The sequence below is a fragment of the Myripristis murdjan genome, chromosome 17 (assembly GCF_902150065.1).
Source record: "Myripristis murdjan chromosome 17, fMyrMur1.1, whole genome shotgun sequence".
Lineage (NCBI taxonomy): Eukaryota > Metazoa > Chordata > Actinopteri > Holocentriformes > Holocentridae > Myripristis > Myripristis murdjan.
The window spans coordinates 19,116,895-19,134,357 of record NC_043996.1 but is presented as its reverse complement, the minus strand read 5'-3'; the positions used below and the strand labels follow the sequence as shown (position 1 = coordinate 19,134,357).

General features: G+C 40.6%; 1 protein-coding gene across 3 annotated transcripts in view; it reads left to right on the top strand.

Annotated features, from left to right (window-relative positions):
• The window catches only part of tnr (tenascin R (restrictin, janusin)), a 205,598-nt gene that overhangs the window by 119,671 nt on the left and 68,464 nt on the right, over positions 1–17,463 (top strand). For all 3 annotated transcript variants that reach the window (XM_030074578.1, XM_030074577.1, XM_030074579.1), the window contains exons 4-8: positions 5,861–6,004; positions 6,837–7,053; positions 7,239–7,339; positions 9,021–9,183; positions 12,148–12,624. In XM_030074578.1, the coding sequence (XP_029930438.1) occupies positions 5,921–6,004; positions 6,837–7,053; positions 7,239–7,339; positions 9,021–9,183; positions 12,148–12,624 (1,042 nt within the window). In that variant the 5' untranslated portion in view covers positions 5,861–5,920. The remainder of the gene's footprint in view (positions 1–5,860; positions 6,005–6,836; positions 7,054–7,238; positions 7,340–9,020; positions 9,184–12,147; positions 12,625–17,463) is intronic.

The window sequence follows — 17,463 nt, the reverse complement described above, 5'->3', positions numbered from 1 at the left end:
GGTTCTGAGCTGCTGCCAAACCGTCTCCTGCCCACACACGCATAGGCATGGACACGCTGGCACTCAAGGGCATGATGCTTACGTGCACAGCTGAGCATGCACACACAGTCACACCCACACAGGCACACAAACACTTAACATAAATATACATAAAGGCCCGTTTGTTTGACGAGCATGTCTGGCCCATATGTAAAATATAAGAAGCCCACACATGCCTTTTGATCTCAAAACCAGCTACTCTCATACTGATTCGTGAGATGTCTTCGCAAACTGAACTGTTTTCAGCAAGTGTTTACTGACCTTGAGAGTAACAAAAGTCAATACAATCAAATAACCATCCTAGGAGCAGTGTTGGGAAATTTACTTTCAAAATGTATTACATCTCACCGCTACAATCGGAGAGTGTTCTGTTCATCTGTTTGTGCATAGTTTTCTGTGTTTTTGCACTTTTTCCTGCACTGGAGAATTTGGAGAACTGACTACGTTTCCCAGAAATCCTGTTGATCCACGTCAGCAAAATGTGCTATCGCTTCCTTGGTAGCAGGATAATATTAGTGCTGTACCTGCCTAAAAAGAAGTCATCGCTGTCTGCTGCAAAAGCAAAGGAATCTTCATGAAAAACAGGTAAGAGTTATTACCTTTTGGCACACCATTTTACCTTTTGGCTTTAACAAACCTACCTGGAGGGTATTCACCTGAGGGGTATTTCACAAAATATACGATAGATAGATAGATAGATAGATAAATAGACAGACACTTAGGCATCCAATAGTTCAGTGCAATAATTACACACAATGCGTAGATACACTCAGTCCAAATTAGAAATTAGAATTGCACACCCTATCTGTACCCTACAGTAAATCAGTCTGAGCATGAAATGATGTGCTGTACACTACACATTAGCCTGGAGCAATTATTTATTTAGCCTGTAATCCTGAAAATTAGCCTGTACAATAGAAAAACACAAAAGACAAAGCATACAAAAGTAAAAAATAGCCTGGAGAGGTAACTGCGGGATATAAATAAAACAAGGCGCTGTTGATGCAGTACATAGACAATTAGATGAGTAATGCAATAGATGGGTTTGGGTTTGGTGATGGTTCAGAATGTGAATCTCATTCTGGCGTCTACAGTGTGACACTTAGTCCACACACAGAGGTTGTTAGTGCTGTTATAAGCGCTATCAGCTAAATAACATGTTAGCAAGCACATCATTTTCTAAGTGACTTTTCAACACCATGATCAGCAGAGACAGAGGCAGAGGTTTTTGGAGCTGCCAAGGCCACAGACAAATTAACAATCCCATCAATGGACTCCTCTACAGTCTACAAATTGCAAATCAGTGTTTAAAAACCCATGCCTTTGTTTTATTTTTAGCTCAGCTCCATGAGGAGAGTCAATAGAGAATGAGACTGAAGAGATCACTGGAGCCACCAGAGGCCACAGGTAAATTTCCTAAATTTTTGGGCCATCAATATTTCTCCAAAGTCCCAATATCAGTGCACACTGACTCCATTAAGGCACAATGTCACACATTCCCATGCTGTCTAATCCACATAGGGCAAAACTGGAAATGTGCATTCCACACAACAATTCTGACTTTTCAGCTCTGCCTCATGAGGAAGATTGCCGGAGGAAGAGTCACACCAGGTCAGTGGAGCTGCCCGACACTACAGATAAATCACGTCTTCCTTTCACGGACTTCTCTACAGTTACACATTTCAATTTACTGTATGATAACAATGATTTTTTTTTTTCTTTTCAGCTGAGCACCGTGAAGACAGGTGACAGAGCATGAGACTGTCATTGGAGACCATCAAGGGCACAGGTAATTAGGGTCCGGGCAGCCCAAGCTGCCAGGACACTATCGTATTCCCAGGATTTCTTTCTTTCTTTCTTTCTTTCTTTCTTTCTTTCTTTCTTTCTTCTTCCGAGGAAATCATACTTCCCATGGATGAAAACTCACCAAACTTTGCACAAAGGTCCAGTCCCATGCCAGATTACCTCAGCTGCAAACTCAAGCCCATAGTCCTGATGGTGACGCTCCAGCAAGCCTCTAAAGTTCAAAACTTTGAAAATTCATAACAATCCAACCATCCATGCTACAGCTTTGCAACTTTCATCAAACTGTAGCCCCAATACTGAAGAAACTTTTGTTCATTTCAACTTATTAAAAATTATGCAGTTCATCACTCTGTTTTTTTCAAAAACTGTAAAACTTCTTAAACCTATCTCCTCCCACAATTTTTGCTCAAGTGACACCAAACTTGCTGCAGAGCATCTTCAGACTGTCCTACACAAACGTTGTTTCTCAGATTTTTGATTTATCAAAAATTGAGCCTACAGTGCATCAAAATGTTTAACTGAAAACGGTACTGTAAACATATACATGCAAATTCTTGCTAAATAAATCTCCAATGTTCATGAAAAGAAATGACACAATTCTAGAGTCATGGTAGATGATGTGTGGCAAATTTCAGACTTTTATCTCAAAAACTGAATTTTTGACAGCATTTTGAATTTTGCTCTTGTGTGAACAATTGGAGTCAATGCAAGAATGGCATTTTTAAACATCATTTTTTGGCACAATACATAAAAACATATGAAGTTCTTAAATAGCCTTTGTTGAGCATTTACTATGACAATTTACATCAGCTACCCACACTCAACATATGGCCACTGGTGATATCTAATTCCTTACAATCTCACTTCCCAGATAAACGCTGTGAGACAGATCTCCAGAGGAAAAACAGCAGACAGAAAGGCATAAACAGCAGACAAGCCTGGACAGCTTCACAAGTCACTGAAGAAGTTCAGTTTCATATACCAAAGGAGGATTCTGCCTGCATTTTTCCTGCGATGCTGTCATGTTCCCTTGAGAGAAGTCAGAACCTAATGGTGTTCACAAATCCTTCAGTGCCCGCTGCAACTGTGGAAAAACCCAAACCGTTCAGAGACCACCTCGCTCTTTGACAGAAAACCTCAGCAATCCCAGCAGTTCTTGGAGAACAGTAGCTGTGTAAAGTTTATTTTAATTCTGAATATGTTTGCATTATAACCCGAGTTATTGTAAATTTATATTGTTCATTAGCTTTTATTTTTGTTCCATTTTTAATTTTTGCTTTCAGTTCCATTTAATTTCAGTTAGTTTCCAGAGTGGGTTTATTCATTTCAATTTAGTTATTATTCTTATTATTCTTATTAGTAGTACTATTGTTGTTGTTGTTGTTGTTGTTGTTGATTCTAACTCTACCTTATTGATATTAGTGGAAAATAAGGTACATTGCTGTTTACAGATATGTGGCCTTTATAAATGTTTGACTTTATATCAAAGCATTAAACCCACAAAAAAGTCACAAACAAATTTGTGTCTCATCATTTCCGCATGTGCAGCTTCAGTAAGCCTATTTTTCAGGAGACGGGTAGTGAGTATTACTTATTAATCCTCATTGAAAGTAATGTGATTATGTTGCATAATTTCTTTCTGTACGTAGCAACGTGATATGTCACTGTAGTGTTACTTTCACTTATGGTGAGATATGTTGACAAGTCCAACAGATGTAAATGGGATTTCATTTCTATTCTACCCTAACCCTAACTGACCACTCACACCCACTCACCCACACACTGATTGATGTCAAAGACTGCTGTGCAAGGTGCCAAGCTTCCCATCAGGAATAGTTAAGTGCTCAATGACACTTTGACGTGCTCTTTGGAAGAGTCGGGGACCGAACCAGGAACCTTCTGCACTCTACCTCCTGACCCATCCACCCAACAAGTGGTAGGGTATTGAAAAATCATATATTCATACATAAAATAATGCCTAGTAATGCTTTATCTTTAAGAAACAAAGCAATATCCTGACTCTGTCAAGGCAATGTAATAATTTACAAATAACAGCAAATATATATTTAAAAAAAAAAAAAAATAGAAAGAAAAAAATAAAGAAAAAAATATGGGTAACCTAATGCCTACACGCTTACAATGGGAAATCTTGGAAAGGGAAACATAACCTCAATGTGTGGGCTAAATTATTTTGATGCCTGCATAATAAAATGGTAATAACAATTAAATATTGATAATCCCAAGGCACCTGCTGTCAGCGCTTCAACAACATAATCAAGAGGATGCAGTGCTCAAAAATAATTTATAGAGAACAATACATTGTAGTTTAAGAATTAATAACTGTACCATGTTGTAATCCTCTCAGTCAGTCTCAGTCTGAGGTTTTGGTTGTGTCTCATTAACAGAACAGACTTGTGTGCCAGCCCTTGTCTGATAGATGTAATAAGAATACTCCATTTGAAACGGTAACTTGGTATGCTACTCCATTACTCAAATAAGTGATAGTATTACAGAATTTGCAATGATACTCATTACCTTCAACGCTGCCTGGTATGGTCGAAGCATCTCTCTCAATCAGCTGTGGAAATCTCTATTTCATGTGGCAACCAAAGTCTGCCATGCTTTAAAAGACATGCATACTACCAGGATGACAGTCAAAGATTTTTATAACTTTTCTCCCTGGGACCCAAAAGTTGAAAAAATTCAGTGAAACATGGATCCATCGACTGACGCCCACCAGAAGCTGCTTGGCGCGTGTCTATGTGTGTTAGTGTACACTAAGGAAGGATCATCGCGAATGCCTGTGTTTGTGTCTGCTTTTCTGCTGTCTTCTCGTGTGCTTTTGTTTCAGTTTGTCAGTGCAATGTCTGTGCCGGTCCGCTTGAAGGATCCACATCAGTTTTCCCTCTATGTGGCATTTACTTCGGTTCGCCCCTGTTCTCGCTTACCCCGTTCGTTGGGGAGAAGATTACAGTGGCATCACTCAAACCACGTCTCTATTGAAATGCATCTATCAGCCCTCTCGCTGGGTAATATTTCTGTATCCCTCCCCTGTGGAAAGATCAAATGTTTGGTGTTGCACGGAGAAATATATTCAGAGCTTCTTTGCCAGTCCCTTAATCCCTGGAAGAGTTATTTCTTCCTAAAACCAATTATTGTTTTACGTCAGATCAAAGGCATTTATTTACCATTTACAGAGGATAAGCTGATGCTAGTGAGACTCCCACACCAGAAATACCCACCCTTAATGCACACACACACACACACACACACACACACACACACACACTGAGTCATGCACATACACATCCACATGGGTGTTTGTGCTGGCCCACAGTTGCACAGTAACAGCCACACATGTACATTCATGTAAACACAAAGGCATGAAAACACATTTACATCGCCACATACAGACAGGAACCAGGCAGGGATGAAGATATCATATGCACACACACACACACACACACACACACACACACACACACGCACGCACGCGTATGCACACTCACACAAACCCGCACTGTCTTCTCACTTCCCTCATGAGACGACTTTCTCTTTACATCCTGTCCTCTCTCTCTCTCTCCCTCTTTTCTTCAGTGGGTGTGAGACACATCTAGTGAAATAGAGGCACACTGAATATTCTTCAGCTGGAATTTATTTTGTAAAACTGGAGAGGCAGAGGGCACACACTCTGCCATGCTCGCTGTCAGTCTCTAAATGAATAGTTTCATGAGGTGGTTATTATACAGATGTCACAGATGTCACAATCATATAAACAACCTTGTATTCAGCACATGCAGGTCAGTGGATGTTAAAAACGTCTTATTGATTCATGCTGGTCAGTCAGTTTGATTAAACATCAGACCGCCAGCCCAGGGTTCCCGTTCCCGTTCAGCAATCTCAAGGGGGCAGAAAGATTTTACAGCATACTGTATGTCAGCAGACAGTTTGTACTTTCATTCTAATTTTCCATCACACGCTCTCTCTCTCTCGCTTTTTCCCCTTGCTCTCTCAGGCCCTCTTCTCAGTCTTCCACCGGCGTGACTGGACAGGAACAGTGAGGTTTGTTCCCAGCATGCCACTGGCACAACAGCATCACCAAACCACCATGCCTGCAGCAGCCTGGATTCTGGCTTTGGCTCTGTTTCTCGCTCTACAGGTAACAACCAAAATGTCCACCCGCTCCTTCACTGAAGAGTGGCCCAGGGCTTATTCATTATCATTTTTTTTCATTCATTATTTAGTTTCAATCTACTATTTTTGGCAGCAGATCTAACCGCTTCACTCTGTCTGGGCACAACTCCATTCAAATTCTGTCCTTCCCAATTTGGAAAACTCAGGAGTAGTGATGACTCAAACTATCATTTTACATATTCTAAAATGCGACTCTGCTCTCAAGATTTCTCATCAGCTGCTTTATCGTACATTTTCCACAGAAAACACACCTTTTTTAGTTACTTCTTTCCTTTGAACTGATACATGCTTCACATTTGTATTATCTTACCTCATAATTATCATCTGAACTCAACTGTCAAAAACACAATCAAAAAATAACAAACTAGCATGTGCCACCACCAGAGAGGCTGAGAGATCTGGTTACTTACATAAAAGCCCTTCTAGGGACGTGTGTTGCAAATTAGCATCTGCTACAAACACAGTGATAATTGCATTGGAAAAGTGTGTTCAGTTTGTCTGTGTACATTGTATTGTTCTCTATCAAATAAAACATAAATAAATAAATAAATAAATATTTATGATAATTTGGTCCCAAAGGAAAAAAAAATACAGCAGAGTCTTGCAAGTTTCTGTTTTGGCTCAGGGGCAGTCACATACTTACTGCAGAGATGAGCCATCTAAATTTAAAATCGATATATAGTGTCATTTATTTATTTATTTATTTTGGTCGTACAACACACCGTGCATAACAGGAAGCCCTGAGCTATATCTGCACCACTTAGTGTGTAATTATTTTATATTGGCTCTGTCTCCAGAGTGCCACTAGCGCTGCTCCATCAGGAGACAGCCAGCTCGTGCGTACCACCCGAGTGAGGAGGCAGGCCCTGAGGGAGGATGGGTCCACCTCCGCTAACCTCGCTAACCAGACCCTGAGGGAGCAACCCATGGTCTTTAACCACGTCTACAACATCAATGTACCTTTGGAGTCTCTGTGCTCTGTTGACCTGGACGCCTCTGCACCAGCAGCCCCAGGTGATGGTGACATCTTCTGATCGATCGTTCGTGTGGGCTGGATCTCACTTTTGCCACTTTATCTTCTGTCTTGCGAGCACGAGGGCGCAGCTCGCTCACACATGTACACACAGACACGCACAAACACACACTGTAATTGTAACAGTAGTTGTAGTTTAAAGGCATGCTCATTTTCCTCGTCCCAGATTCTCGTGCTGAGCTGGGCTCCCGACCGGCCATGGAGGGCCCAGCAGGACCAGCCGGGCCAACAGAATACACTGAGCAGACCGTGGACGCTGACAGCCAGGTGTGGTAAACTTAGTAGCTTTTCTCAGGCCAGGTGCTTTACATGGTGGCGAGCAGTTACTATTCATGTCTTATACTGCGATTTATGTCACTGTTATCCTACAAAATGTCTCAAATCTACGGGTCTACTTTTGTCTTTTTGTTCCTGGGAATGCCCAGGAATACCTATCCAAGCTGTTTCCTGTTTCCCCATAAATATAATGACATGAGAAGGATATTTCTTTCTAAACATTTAGATCATATTGGAATAGGCCTATACTTAGAAAATATATAGGCCCTCTTAAAACATGTGCAACAGCTGTGTGTGTGCGTTGGTGGAACACACTGAAAGCTTATTGTAATAAAACACAAAGCGCCACAATTTTTTTCCCCTACTAATCACTTCACAGTGGAGTGAGTAGTCTTAGCTGTGAGAAAGTGTGGGCGTCCGCGTTTGTCTGCATACAGGTTTATGTAGTAGCAGAAGGAGCTGTATGTGTTGGATGTGAGAGGAAAAAGTCTGTGGTGTACATATCTTAGTGCGATCACAAGTTGGCATGTGTGAGCAAGAGCGAAAGAGTATATGTCATGTGTGAGAAGGAATGTGTGTGTGTGTTTGGAAATCTGTATGCATGTGAGTATAGAGAGTAAGAGAGAGAGATTATGGAAGGAGGAGATTATCTTTGTTTCCGCAGTTTGTCCACACACACCTTAGGTTGGCAAGAACAAATAAATACATATTCTGTTCTTTCTGAGTGAATATTGACTTTTTTAGTATATCTAACATTCCTTGGATCTTACACAAGGCTCAGGCAGCAGCGTCTGAATGCTGACAGAATATGAAATCCCTCTCAGCTTAATAGAATGACTCTGAAAATGCCAAATTACTTGCTTTAATGAATTTCGTTTTTTATACAATAAAGAATTGTCATTTATCACTCCAATGAAGCTTACTCCCATGAAGCTCAGATCACAGGCAATGAACTTGCCATTTCACATTCCTCACAACTACAGCAAAGTTCAAGCTGCATGGAAAGTTCATATTTTGTTCATTCTAATGCTGGTTGACATTGACATGGTGTTCTTTTGCCTTAATAATTATTAATACTCATAGATTTATGCATTTAGTGTTACTTGAAATACGACCAATTTTATTATTTTATTTACTTATTTATTTATGTTTATTTTAACAGGAAGTCCCACTTACATTAAAACGTCTCTTTTACAAGATAGACTTGGCCATACAAAATCACAACAAATTCAAATACAACACAGTACATAAAAATTCAAAGTAAAACATAAAGACAGCACAAACATGCCATCAAAAGCATGCCATCCCAGGATTCCCAGGATGGTGTGTTTCTTTTCACCGGATAGAAAATGACAATAGACAATGCAATATATCACAATATGTAGACCCAACCAAAACTTTACCTTTTAGAGATATCATGTCGATGTTAAGAATGTTTTCATCTCTCTTAGTCATTTGCATAGTGATATGTATGGTGAGGCATCTTTTTGAGCAGATTGAAGTATCACAAAGCATACCAGTGTTGTCTTATTCCCAAATGGAAAAGAGAATTACGGTGTGTTCTAAGTCACAGACACAAAATACAACTGAATTAGTGTAATTTTAGGTGTATGAGAAACATTTAAACACAAAAAAATGCTCAGTAACCAAATAAAGCATCTGTCATGTTTAGGTAACCTTCACACACCGCATTAACATCCCAAAAGCGGCTTGTGGCTGCCCGACAGTAACCACAATCCAGCAGCTCGTCACCAGGGTGGAGATGCTGGAGAGAGAGGTGTCTCTGCTCCGAGCTCAGTGTGGCTCTGGATGCTGTGGAGAGAGCTCAGCCATGGGTGAGTACTGTGGACCGCAAAGTATGCGGGTAAAGCTGATGCAATTTTTCATATATTTGTTTGATGCACTGGGAGTAGTTTTAAGTTGTGTGCTGAATTTGTGAAAGCGCAAGGGAACTTCTTCTATCAAACAGAGGGGTTCTTGGAAGCTATTTAGAAATGCTAATAGCAAGGAAAAAGCAGTCCATAAAGACCATTCAAGGCAGACATTTTCATTTATGTGGCTAAAAAAAAATCAGGTGGAAAGAATATTCAGAAAGTGAATATGTTTATACCATAGATGAATTATTTGGGGTAGCACAGAGAACACAGACAGTAGCAGAATATTGATGCTGGAGGGAGAATGTTCCCTGCTCCATGCGTAGTTTGGGTCTGAATGATGTGGGGAGACCTTTGTTATGGGTGAGAATTTAATTCAGTATTCAGTAGGTGTAGCCATTATAATATGAAGGGTATATGGCCTGGATAGAGTTATAGGGTTTATGTGTGGTTGGTTATGGTTAAAGGATCTCCTCCGGTGACACCATCACCCCATTCAAATATTTTCCAGAAACATTCCATCTCAGCGGGGAGAGTATGATTATCTCCAGCAGTCATGAGCTGAATCAAAATGAGGCTTACGTGTGCAGCCGGGGGAGCCGAATGGAAATTCACAAAATGTGCTTGTTTCAAACAGGAATAAACTAGTTTGAACTCTACTTTTTTATTGATTTCGTAATTTTTTCCGCCTTTTTTCAACTTCTGGATGCCACTCTGGGGATCTTGTAGAAGCTATGGTAATTGATGAGACTTAGCAATGGTATAGATTGAATTTGCCTTCCTAAAGGGACAGTTCAAAAAACTAAAAAGATAAGCTGTTGGTGAGTGGACAGTTTTGAGACATCTGGGCTGAAATATGTTGTAACAATAATAGGTCCTGACATTTGCTGGGACAGATCAGTCTACGTAGCACTCAGAGTGGGGAATGATGCAACCACCAGTAAAACACTGAGTACCATCTTCAAAATTGTGACAGTATGTAATGGTTATCGTTCAAAAATGTGGTCAAAATATCTCTATCAGTCCAGTGACAGCCCAGTGGTCTTTAGGGCAGCCTGGTTTTCGTTACTCCTGAATCCTGAAGGTGCAGATTACAGAGAGAGAACAGGAATGTTTTCATCTTTGATTTAAGCAACATTTGAAGACACTATAGGATGAGTGCATATCCTCTTAGTTGAACTTTTATTCAGACTATCCAATGTTGATATTCACCTTAGTATCACTTTGTGTCAGTTGGGTTTCACAATTGAGTCAATGGTACTTGATATCATCCTGTCCAATGTAACTACACAACTTTATATGAATAGATTCACACTTGGCAGTCCAAATAAAGTTACGCCATGGTGGTTAGATTGAGTAAGCACTCAAATAAGTTGCCTTAGCCTCAATGATGGCTTTCGTTTTTTGCCGGATAGAGAGAATTTGGAGGTTTTCCATTTTAACTTCTCTTTGTGCAAGGAACATGTGAAAGTAGGTCTGTGAAATATGGGGCTCTTGGGGGCAATGTTCAACCAAGCTATTGAAGAGACATGCACAAATCAATGGGTCGATGATTAACAAGTGATGCATAGGCGGAAATCCCAGGTCGGTGGGGAGAAGACCCTTCCATCCATAAAGTTGTCCCCCCCAGAAAAAAAAAAAAAAATAAAATAATAAAAAAATAAAAATCATTGTTAACACTAATAAATAATTTTGAATAATATAGTAGTATTCAATGAAAGTACAATACAAGCGGTGCTAATTATAAATGTAAAATAGTGTGTTTTTAAGTGTTAAAAATGTATGACTCCCCCATGGCTCAAAGTGGTTTGATCCGCATCCTGCTGCTGGCAGAGCGACAACTCTGTGACTTTCAGTCAGTCCGTCAGCCGGAGAGGCAAGAGGCTGATGGTAACTAGTAAGTGAGTCATTTATCACACTACTTGTTCACCAAGCACAAGGTTGTAATATGAAAAGCGATATTTTCCCCTGCTTGGTCCAAAACCTGCCTCTTTCAGCTCTCCGTTTAAGCTAATAGCTAATGATTGTTTCCAAGCTGAAGCGAGTGCAGGACAGTGAGGGAGAGAGAGGACAGACCACAGGAGGAGCAAATACTGAGCTTTTTATTCTTTCAATAAGTCTGTCAGGATATTAATGTCAGAAACAGTTCATATTTTACTGATATTTTGAGTTTGTTTCTAGATAGATATCTATTTATTTATTTATTGCATTTTAAGTTGCATTATTTTGTGGCATAGTTTCATTTCATTTTCTTATTTGATCTAAAAGGGACAGTGTACAGCTCAAACTTATACTGTATGTCACTATTTGATGCCATATCTTGCTTTGTTTTTTGTTGACACTACAGTAAATATGTTTTTTGAAGAATAGTTTGATATAATTGGGTTATTCAAGGTATTTCCTCTAGTTTTAGAGGTTATTTTGAGTTTCTAGTGCTCATAAATCTACTTTGATGGACTGTAGTGGAAATAGAACAGTGAGCAAAGAAATTTGGTTAGAGGATTATTGCTTTTAATACCATTATTTAAAACATATGAACATGCTGAGGGCTCAACACTGTACAGCAAGTTTCAAAGGAGCGTAAGAGAGAAAGAGGGAGGTACAGTTGTGCCAGACAGCAATTTTTTCATGTCCCCCCCAACAATTACTCCCAGAAATTTTGCTGTTTATTGTCCCCCCCAATAATGAAATGGGATTTTCGCCCCTGAAGTGACGCTTTTCCGCTCAACAAATTGAGAGACCAATGAAATGATGGTGGGTAGGTCTTGTTATCTTGTTACGTAGCTTCCTCACATTCCTTCCTCCAGGTTTTCTACTCAGTGCAGAGGAGACAGCCTGGAAACGAGATTGAAATTGATACACTGATACCAAGTTGAGTACTGACATTGAAAAGTCCAAATAAAGTGTTACCATCCTCTCTTCCAGGCCGTTTAGACTTTGTCCCAGGCTGCAGTGGCCATGGCAGCTTCAGCTTTGACCTCTGTGGCTGCATCTGTGAGGATGGCTGGACCGGTAAGAACTGCTCCGAACCACGCTGCCCGGACGACTGCTCCGGCCAGGGGGTTTGCGTGGAGGGAGAGTGCGTGTGTGACCGTGACTTTGGAGGCGACAACTGTTCGGAGCCACGCTGCCCATCGGACTGCTCGGGCCGCGGGTTGTGCATCGATGGCGAGTGTGTGTGCGAAGAGTCCTTTACTGGTGAGGACTGTATGGTCGGCAGATGTCTGAACGACTGCTCAGACCAGGGGCTGTGCATTAATGGGACGTGCCAGTGCCGGCCCGGGTACGTGGGTGAGGACTGCTCGCTGGTCTACTGTGCCAACAACTGCAGCAAGAAGGGAGTCTGCAAGGAGGGATTCTGTGTCTGCCAGGAGGGCTTTGCTGGGGATGACTGCAATTCTGGTAGGCAATTATTTTTTATCCTTCGCATCAGTTTGGTCCTTACACTGTTAAGTATAAAGAGTATTGGTAGTATGTCATACTTTCCAGATTCAATTCTTTGAATCACAAAGTCTTGGTAGGGGGATAAGGTAGGATATCCTTCTACAAGAGACGATGTTACCGTGGGTTCTCCGCAGCACAAACACAGTCCCAAACAAGTCTGGTTGCTTGTAAGCTTTATCCAGCTCCCACACACATGCTTTCCAAACCCAAATAGTTTCTTTCTTTGCTTTTCACCTGTCTGGAGGGCACCTGACTCAATCTCTCAAACGAAACTTAAAAATCACAGAACAATGTGGAGAACAGCCGCCCTCCTCTACCTCAAGTGTGTGTGTACCAGGTCCGGCAAGTGACTGCATAAAGGAGAGAGTATAATTAATAACAGGTAACACTTGTTACACTGTCACTAAAGCTAACCCCTTCAGCTGAGCTCAAGCCACACATCACCACGCCTTCCTTTCCACTCCCTGTCAGTGTGCCCATGACCAAGTACCGCAATCTTAAGTCCAACCTAAATAGCACTCAGGATGCCATCCTGTGACCTTACACAGTTCAGTCAGAATATGTAAGTAGGAACAAGTTACTCTCAAAGCTAGAGACAAGAGGTAAAACATTTTCTAGAGTGGCTCCATCACCCAGGGTGATTTTTCTGAGATGTAGGTGCACAATTCTGTTTTAGAATAGTTACCGCAAGGAAATAAGACTCATTTTTGTGTGAAAGTTGTGACTACATAAATCAGTATCTGAATCCCTGTCAGTTGAAAATTCCAAGAAATGAACATAATAGATATGACACTTGTTTTTTTCTGGTTTACTTACCCAAGGCTAAGAAGTCAAGCATTTTGCTGACACTGTGGTATGTGGCAGCTTGATGAAGTGCACTACCAGACTGTGACAGTGCCCTTCATTAAGGTACTTTTAAAGGAAAAATTGGCCACTGGATACTTTTACACTGTTAGGTATCATCAATTCGTGATGTTCTATGCCTTTCTACAGTTACTTTGCAAGCAGACGTTGTAATTTCTTTTACTGGTGTGTCCACTTTCTCTCATCTTGTCTTGGTTATTTGTACTTGCTTCTACTTAGTTCTTCCTTTACTTCTACTTGTTTACAGTTAGTGAGTTTCCTTACTTCCCAGAATGACTTTTGATGACTCCCAGAAGAGAGGGACTGTGTGCGACATATGTGTGAGTGAACAGACCATTAGTGAAAGCAGTAGCTTTGTGGATTTCTAACATTTTCTGGTCAAGAAAAAAGTGAGAGTGGAGAGAGAACAAGGCCATGGTGTACTGTGTTTCGTTGGTCAAATTACACACAGTGGGCGTTGTGTTTCACATGCTGCCAATGACAGATCCACAAAGACCTACAGTAAACAGCCGCTGCTTTACTTTATGGTCTACCCAAGTTACTGACAATGAAGAAAGTCACATGTCTGTCTCATCTAGATGGCCTTCTTCCCATGTGAGTGTTGAATTATGGTGGAAAAAGGCCAGTGTAGACAGAAGACATTGCTCTTTGAATCTGGGGGTCTGACACCAAAAACCCAGTGTTCATTGTAGCTTTGCTGAAAACATTTTGACATGGTGTCAAATCATCGAAAGCATGCCAGTTACATCTGGGAAATAAAGATAATAAACCATCAAACCACAAAATGGTCCCATATATACATGCTAAATGTCTGTCAACAGTGTAAAAGTGTCCTGCCATTTTAATACTGTACATGGTATATTGGATATTTTGTCATCATTGTGGCATCACTCTTGTAACGACAAAAACTCAGAGTTACAGTACAGGATAGTGTAGATAACATTCATAACAAAGGCTTAAGGAAGTGATTTCACCATTTACTGTGCCTTCACCTACAGGGGAAAAACTAATGATATATGACTTATAATAGCTTTAAACTGTCAACTTACTCTGCAGTTGTATCCTTGTTGCGACACTAATGCTATATCGTTAGTCTTTTGATATTTTGAAGTCAGCGCTCTCAGCTGCACTTGGCTCCCCAGGGTTATACAACACACTATCATCAGGCCAAACAACTTGCAAGACTGGCCGTATTTTTCAGTTAATGGGCGTTCTCTCTCTGCAGTAGCAGCTGGGTCCGCAGGTCCTGGCCTCTCTTGAAAACAGGAGTCACAGCCACATCATTTATAGTCTACGTGCAGCCATGAAAAACAAACCCCTCTGTGCTTTAAATGGAGGCGGTGGGGTGTGAGGCCGGCTGGAGACAGCTGAAGGTGTAACAACATTCATTTGTCAAAAGTCACATTCACCCGGGAAGAGAGGTGTCGCATTAGCTGCAGCTGAGGCAATTTTTGAGCCATGCTAGCCGTGGTAGCCTGCGTTCAACGCCACATCTCCACACTAAAATATCAGATCCCCCTCTGCCATCTGTGGCAGCTGTCACTGAAGTCAAGATGAGGACAGAGAGAGAGTGAGAGAGAGAGAGAGAGAGAGAGAGAGAGAGAGAGAGAGAGAGAGAGAGAGAGAGAGAGAGAGAGAGAGAGAGAGAGAGAAGGTGGGGGCCAGTAAATCATATTACTCGGGCGTGATACCTTCTTGCTGCCTTCCTATTTTATGTCCGTGTCGAGTGAGGGAGTCAGGAATGCTTATTCATTTGCAATTAGTGGCTGAAATAGCCAATGCTTGTAAGAGATAGTTTTCTGAATACAAAACGAAGCTGCTCAATTACCAGAGACCTGTGGGGTGGCAGGCTTAAGTGTTTCATATTATGAAAAGTTGATATATTTTTGTCTTCAATTATGAAGGCCCGTTTTCTCATGTTATGAAAAATAATGAAGGCTGTTGGATTTAGATTTGATGTCTCAGGCATGATGTGAACTATATATATATATACATATATATATATATATATATATATATATATATATAAAGTCCACTGAAGATGGATGCCATTTGATTCTCAAAGCAAAGGTGTCTCGCTGTCACTTAGATGAGTCCTAGAGTGATGCCACCACAGAAAAATCAGCAGTCATTCTCACATTGTTGACATCTTGTGAGCGACTGCTGTGAGAAATGACATTTACATCGCTCATATTGCTGGAGCTCTCGACTTTAAACAGCAAGGCTGCATATCAGCACAACATGCAGTTTGATTCAGTCACCTGTGCGTACCTGTTGTATTACATTCTATTTAATTCCAGTGTTTCCCACAAGTCTGAAATATTCTTGGGGGGTGAGAGGGGGGTGATAGGAGGGGGAAGATTTACTATATCCATTATATCAATATTAGATCTGAAGTGTTATCACAAATATCAACATGGTATCTTAAATTATGTACACAACCAGTGGCATACTGAACAGGTACTGTTTCCCTGCTTTGTATCCAGTGTTTTCAAAGAGGAATTGTGAGCAACTACAGGCACTGTGCTTCGAAGAATAAAAGCTGAAAACACACTTTCAAAGTTACAGTATAAAGTGGTGGAAATAAGCGTTGTCCACCCAAATTCTGTGCTTATCCTACTGCACAAATATTTCCACAAATGCAAGCCGCTTGTTATAGTAGTGGATAAACAAAGGGGTGAATAACCACTTTCTCTGACTTTGTTTTTACTGAAAAATAGCGGGTAAGGGATTTGGGTTGGAATTGGACTGAACTGGACTTGTTTACCGAGTCCACACGTCTCAGCCAAACTGGAAACAAGGTATGGTGTCTTCTCAGAGCGGATAAATAAATGCTCTTGTTTTGGAATGATAAATAAAATGTGAGTGACTGTTAAAATAGATCAAAATATACTTGGAAACAGTTTTCTTTTTTCTGTTCTGTTCTGTTATATTCTATCCTATCCTATCCTGTTCTAATCTATTCTATTCTATTCTATGCTATGCTAGGCTATGCTATGGTGTCAGTGGCCAATGTAAAAACCTGAAACAAGAATGTTTTTTTTTTTTTCCAACTGGTCACATAGTGTATTAATTTGAATGTCTATATGAAGTGGCTTTGTTTCTTTGTTTTTGTTGCTCTTATTAAGCAGAGAAAACCAAAAAATGTAATTCTGGGGCTTTGGCAGATAAAGCCCCCAGAACACTATCCATGCATAAACACACACACACACACACACACACACACACACACCCCTAAACAGTAATTGACAGTCTTTTCTCAGACGGATAACACACAATAGCTCTGTATGTCATTCACGGTCCATCTTAGCAGCTTCAGGGCAAATAATGGTTTTTCGTTTTGACTGAAATTGTGTTTTAGTTTATGACAAAAGCCCTTCAACATCCAGAACCATTCAGCTGCACTGAATAGAAACTGATTCTTTTCTTCACTGTGACATTGTGTTTTTGACAGCCTGTATATTTGAGCTGCCTTTCTTTTTCCAACGAAATCTGAGCAGAGAAATGGGCGAGAACATGAATGTGTGACTGATCTGTAAGCAACATGACAACATGGGAAATCCTGCGGGCCTTTTTTGCATAGCTCAAACTAAATGACTTTTCACTTATGAGTCCATGTGACTCGCCCTGGTTCACTTGTAATGACAGTATGAGCCTGAACAAGCCGAAAACAAAATGCAACAGAGCAAATTTTTCCACTATGGAAAAGAAAAACAGGATGTGACCACTCCAGACAAATGCAGGAGGCTCTGGCTGCAGGGAGGTGCTGAGACTTGGTTAAAATGTGTATTATACACAGTGTTTACGGACTATACACAAACATAAAAATGTCAAAGTGTCTTTAACTTACATTTTAGTAATTTCAGAAGATTTTCAATTGAAATGCCACTACACAAAGTACCCTGAAGGCAAGTTGGTCCTCTGATGATAGTG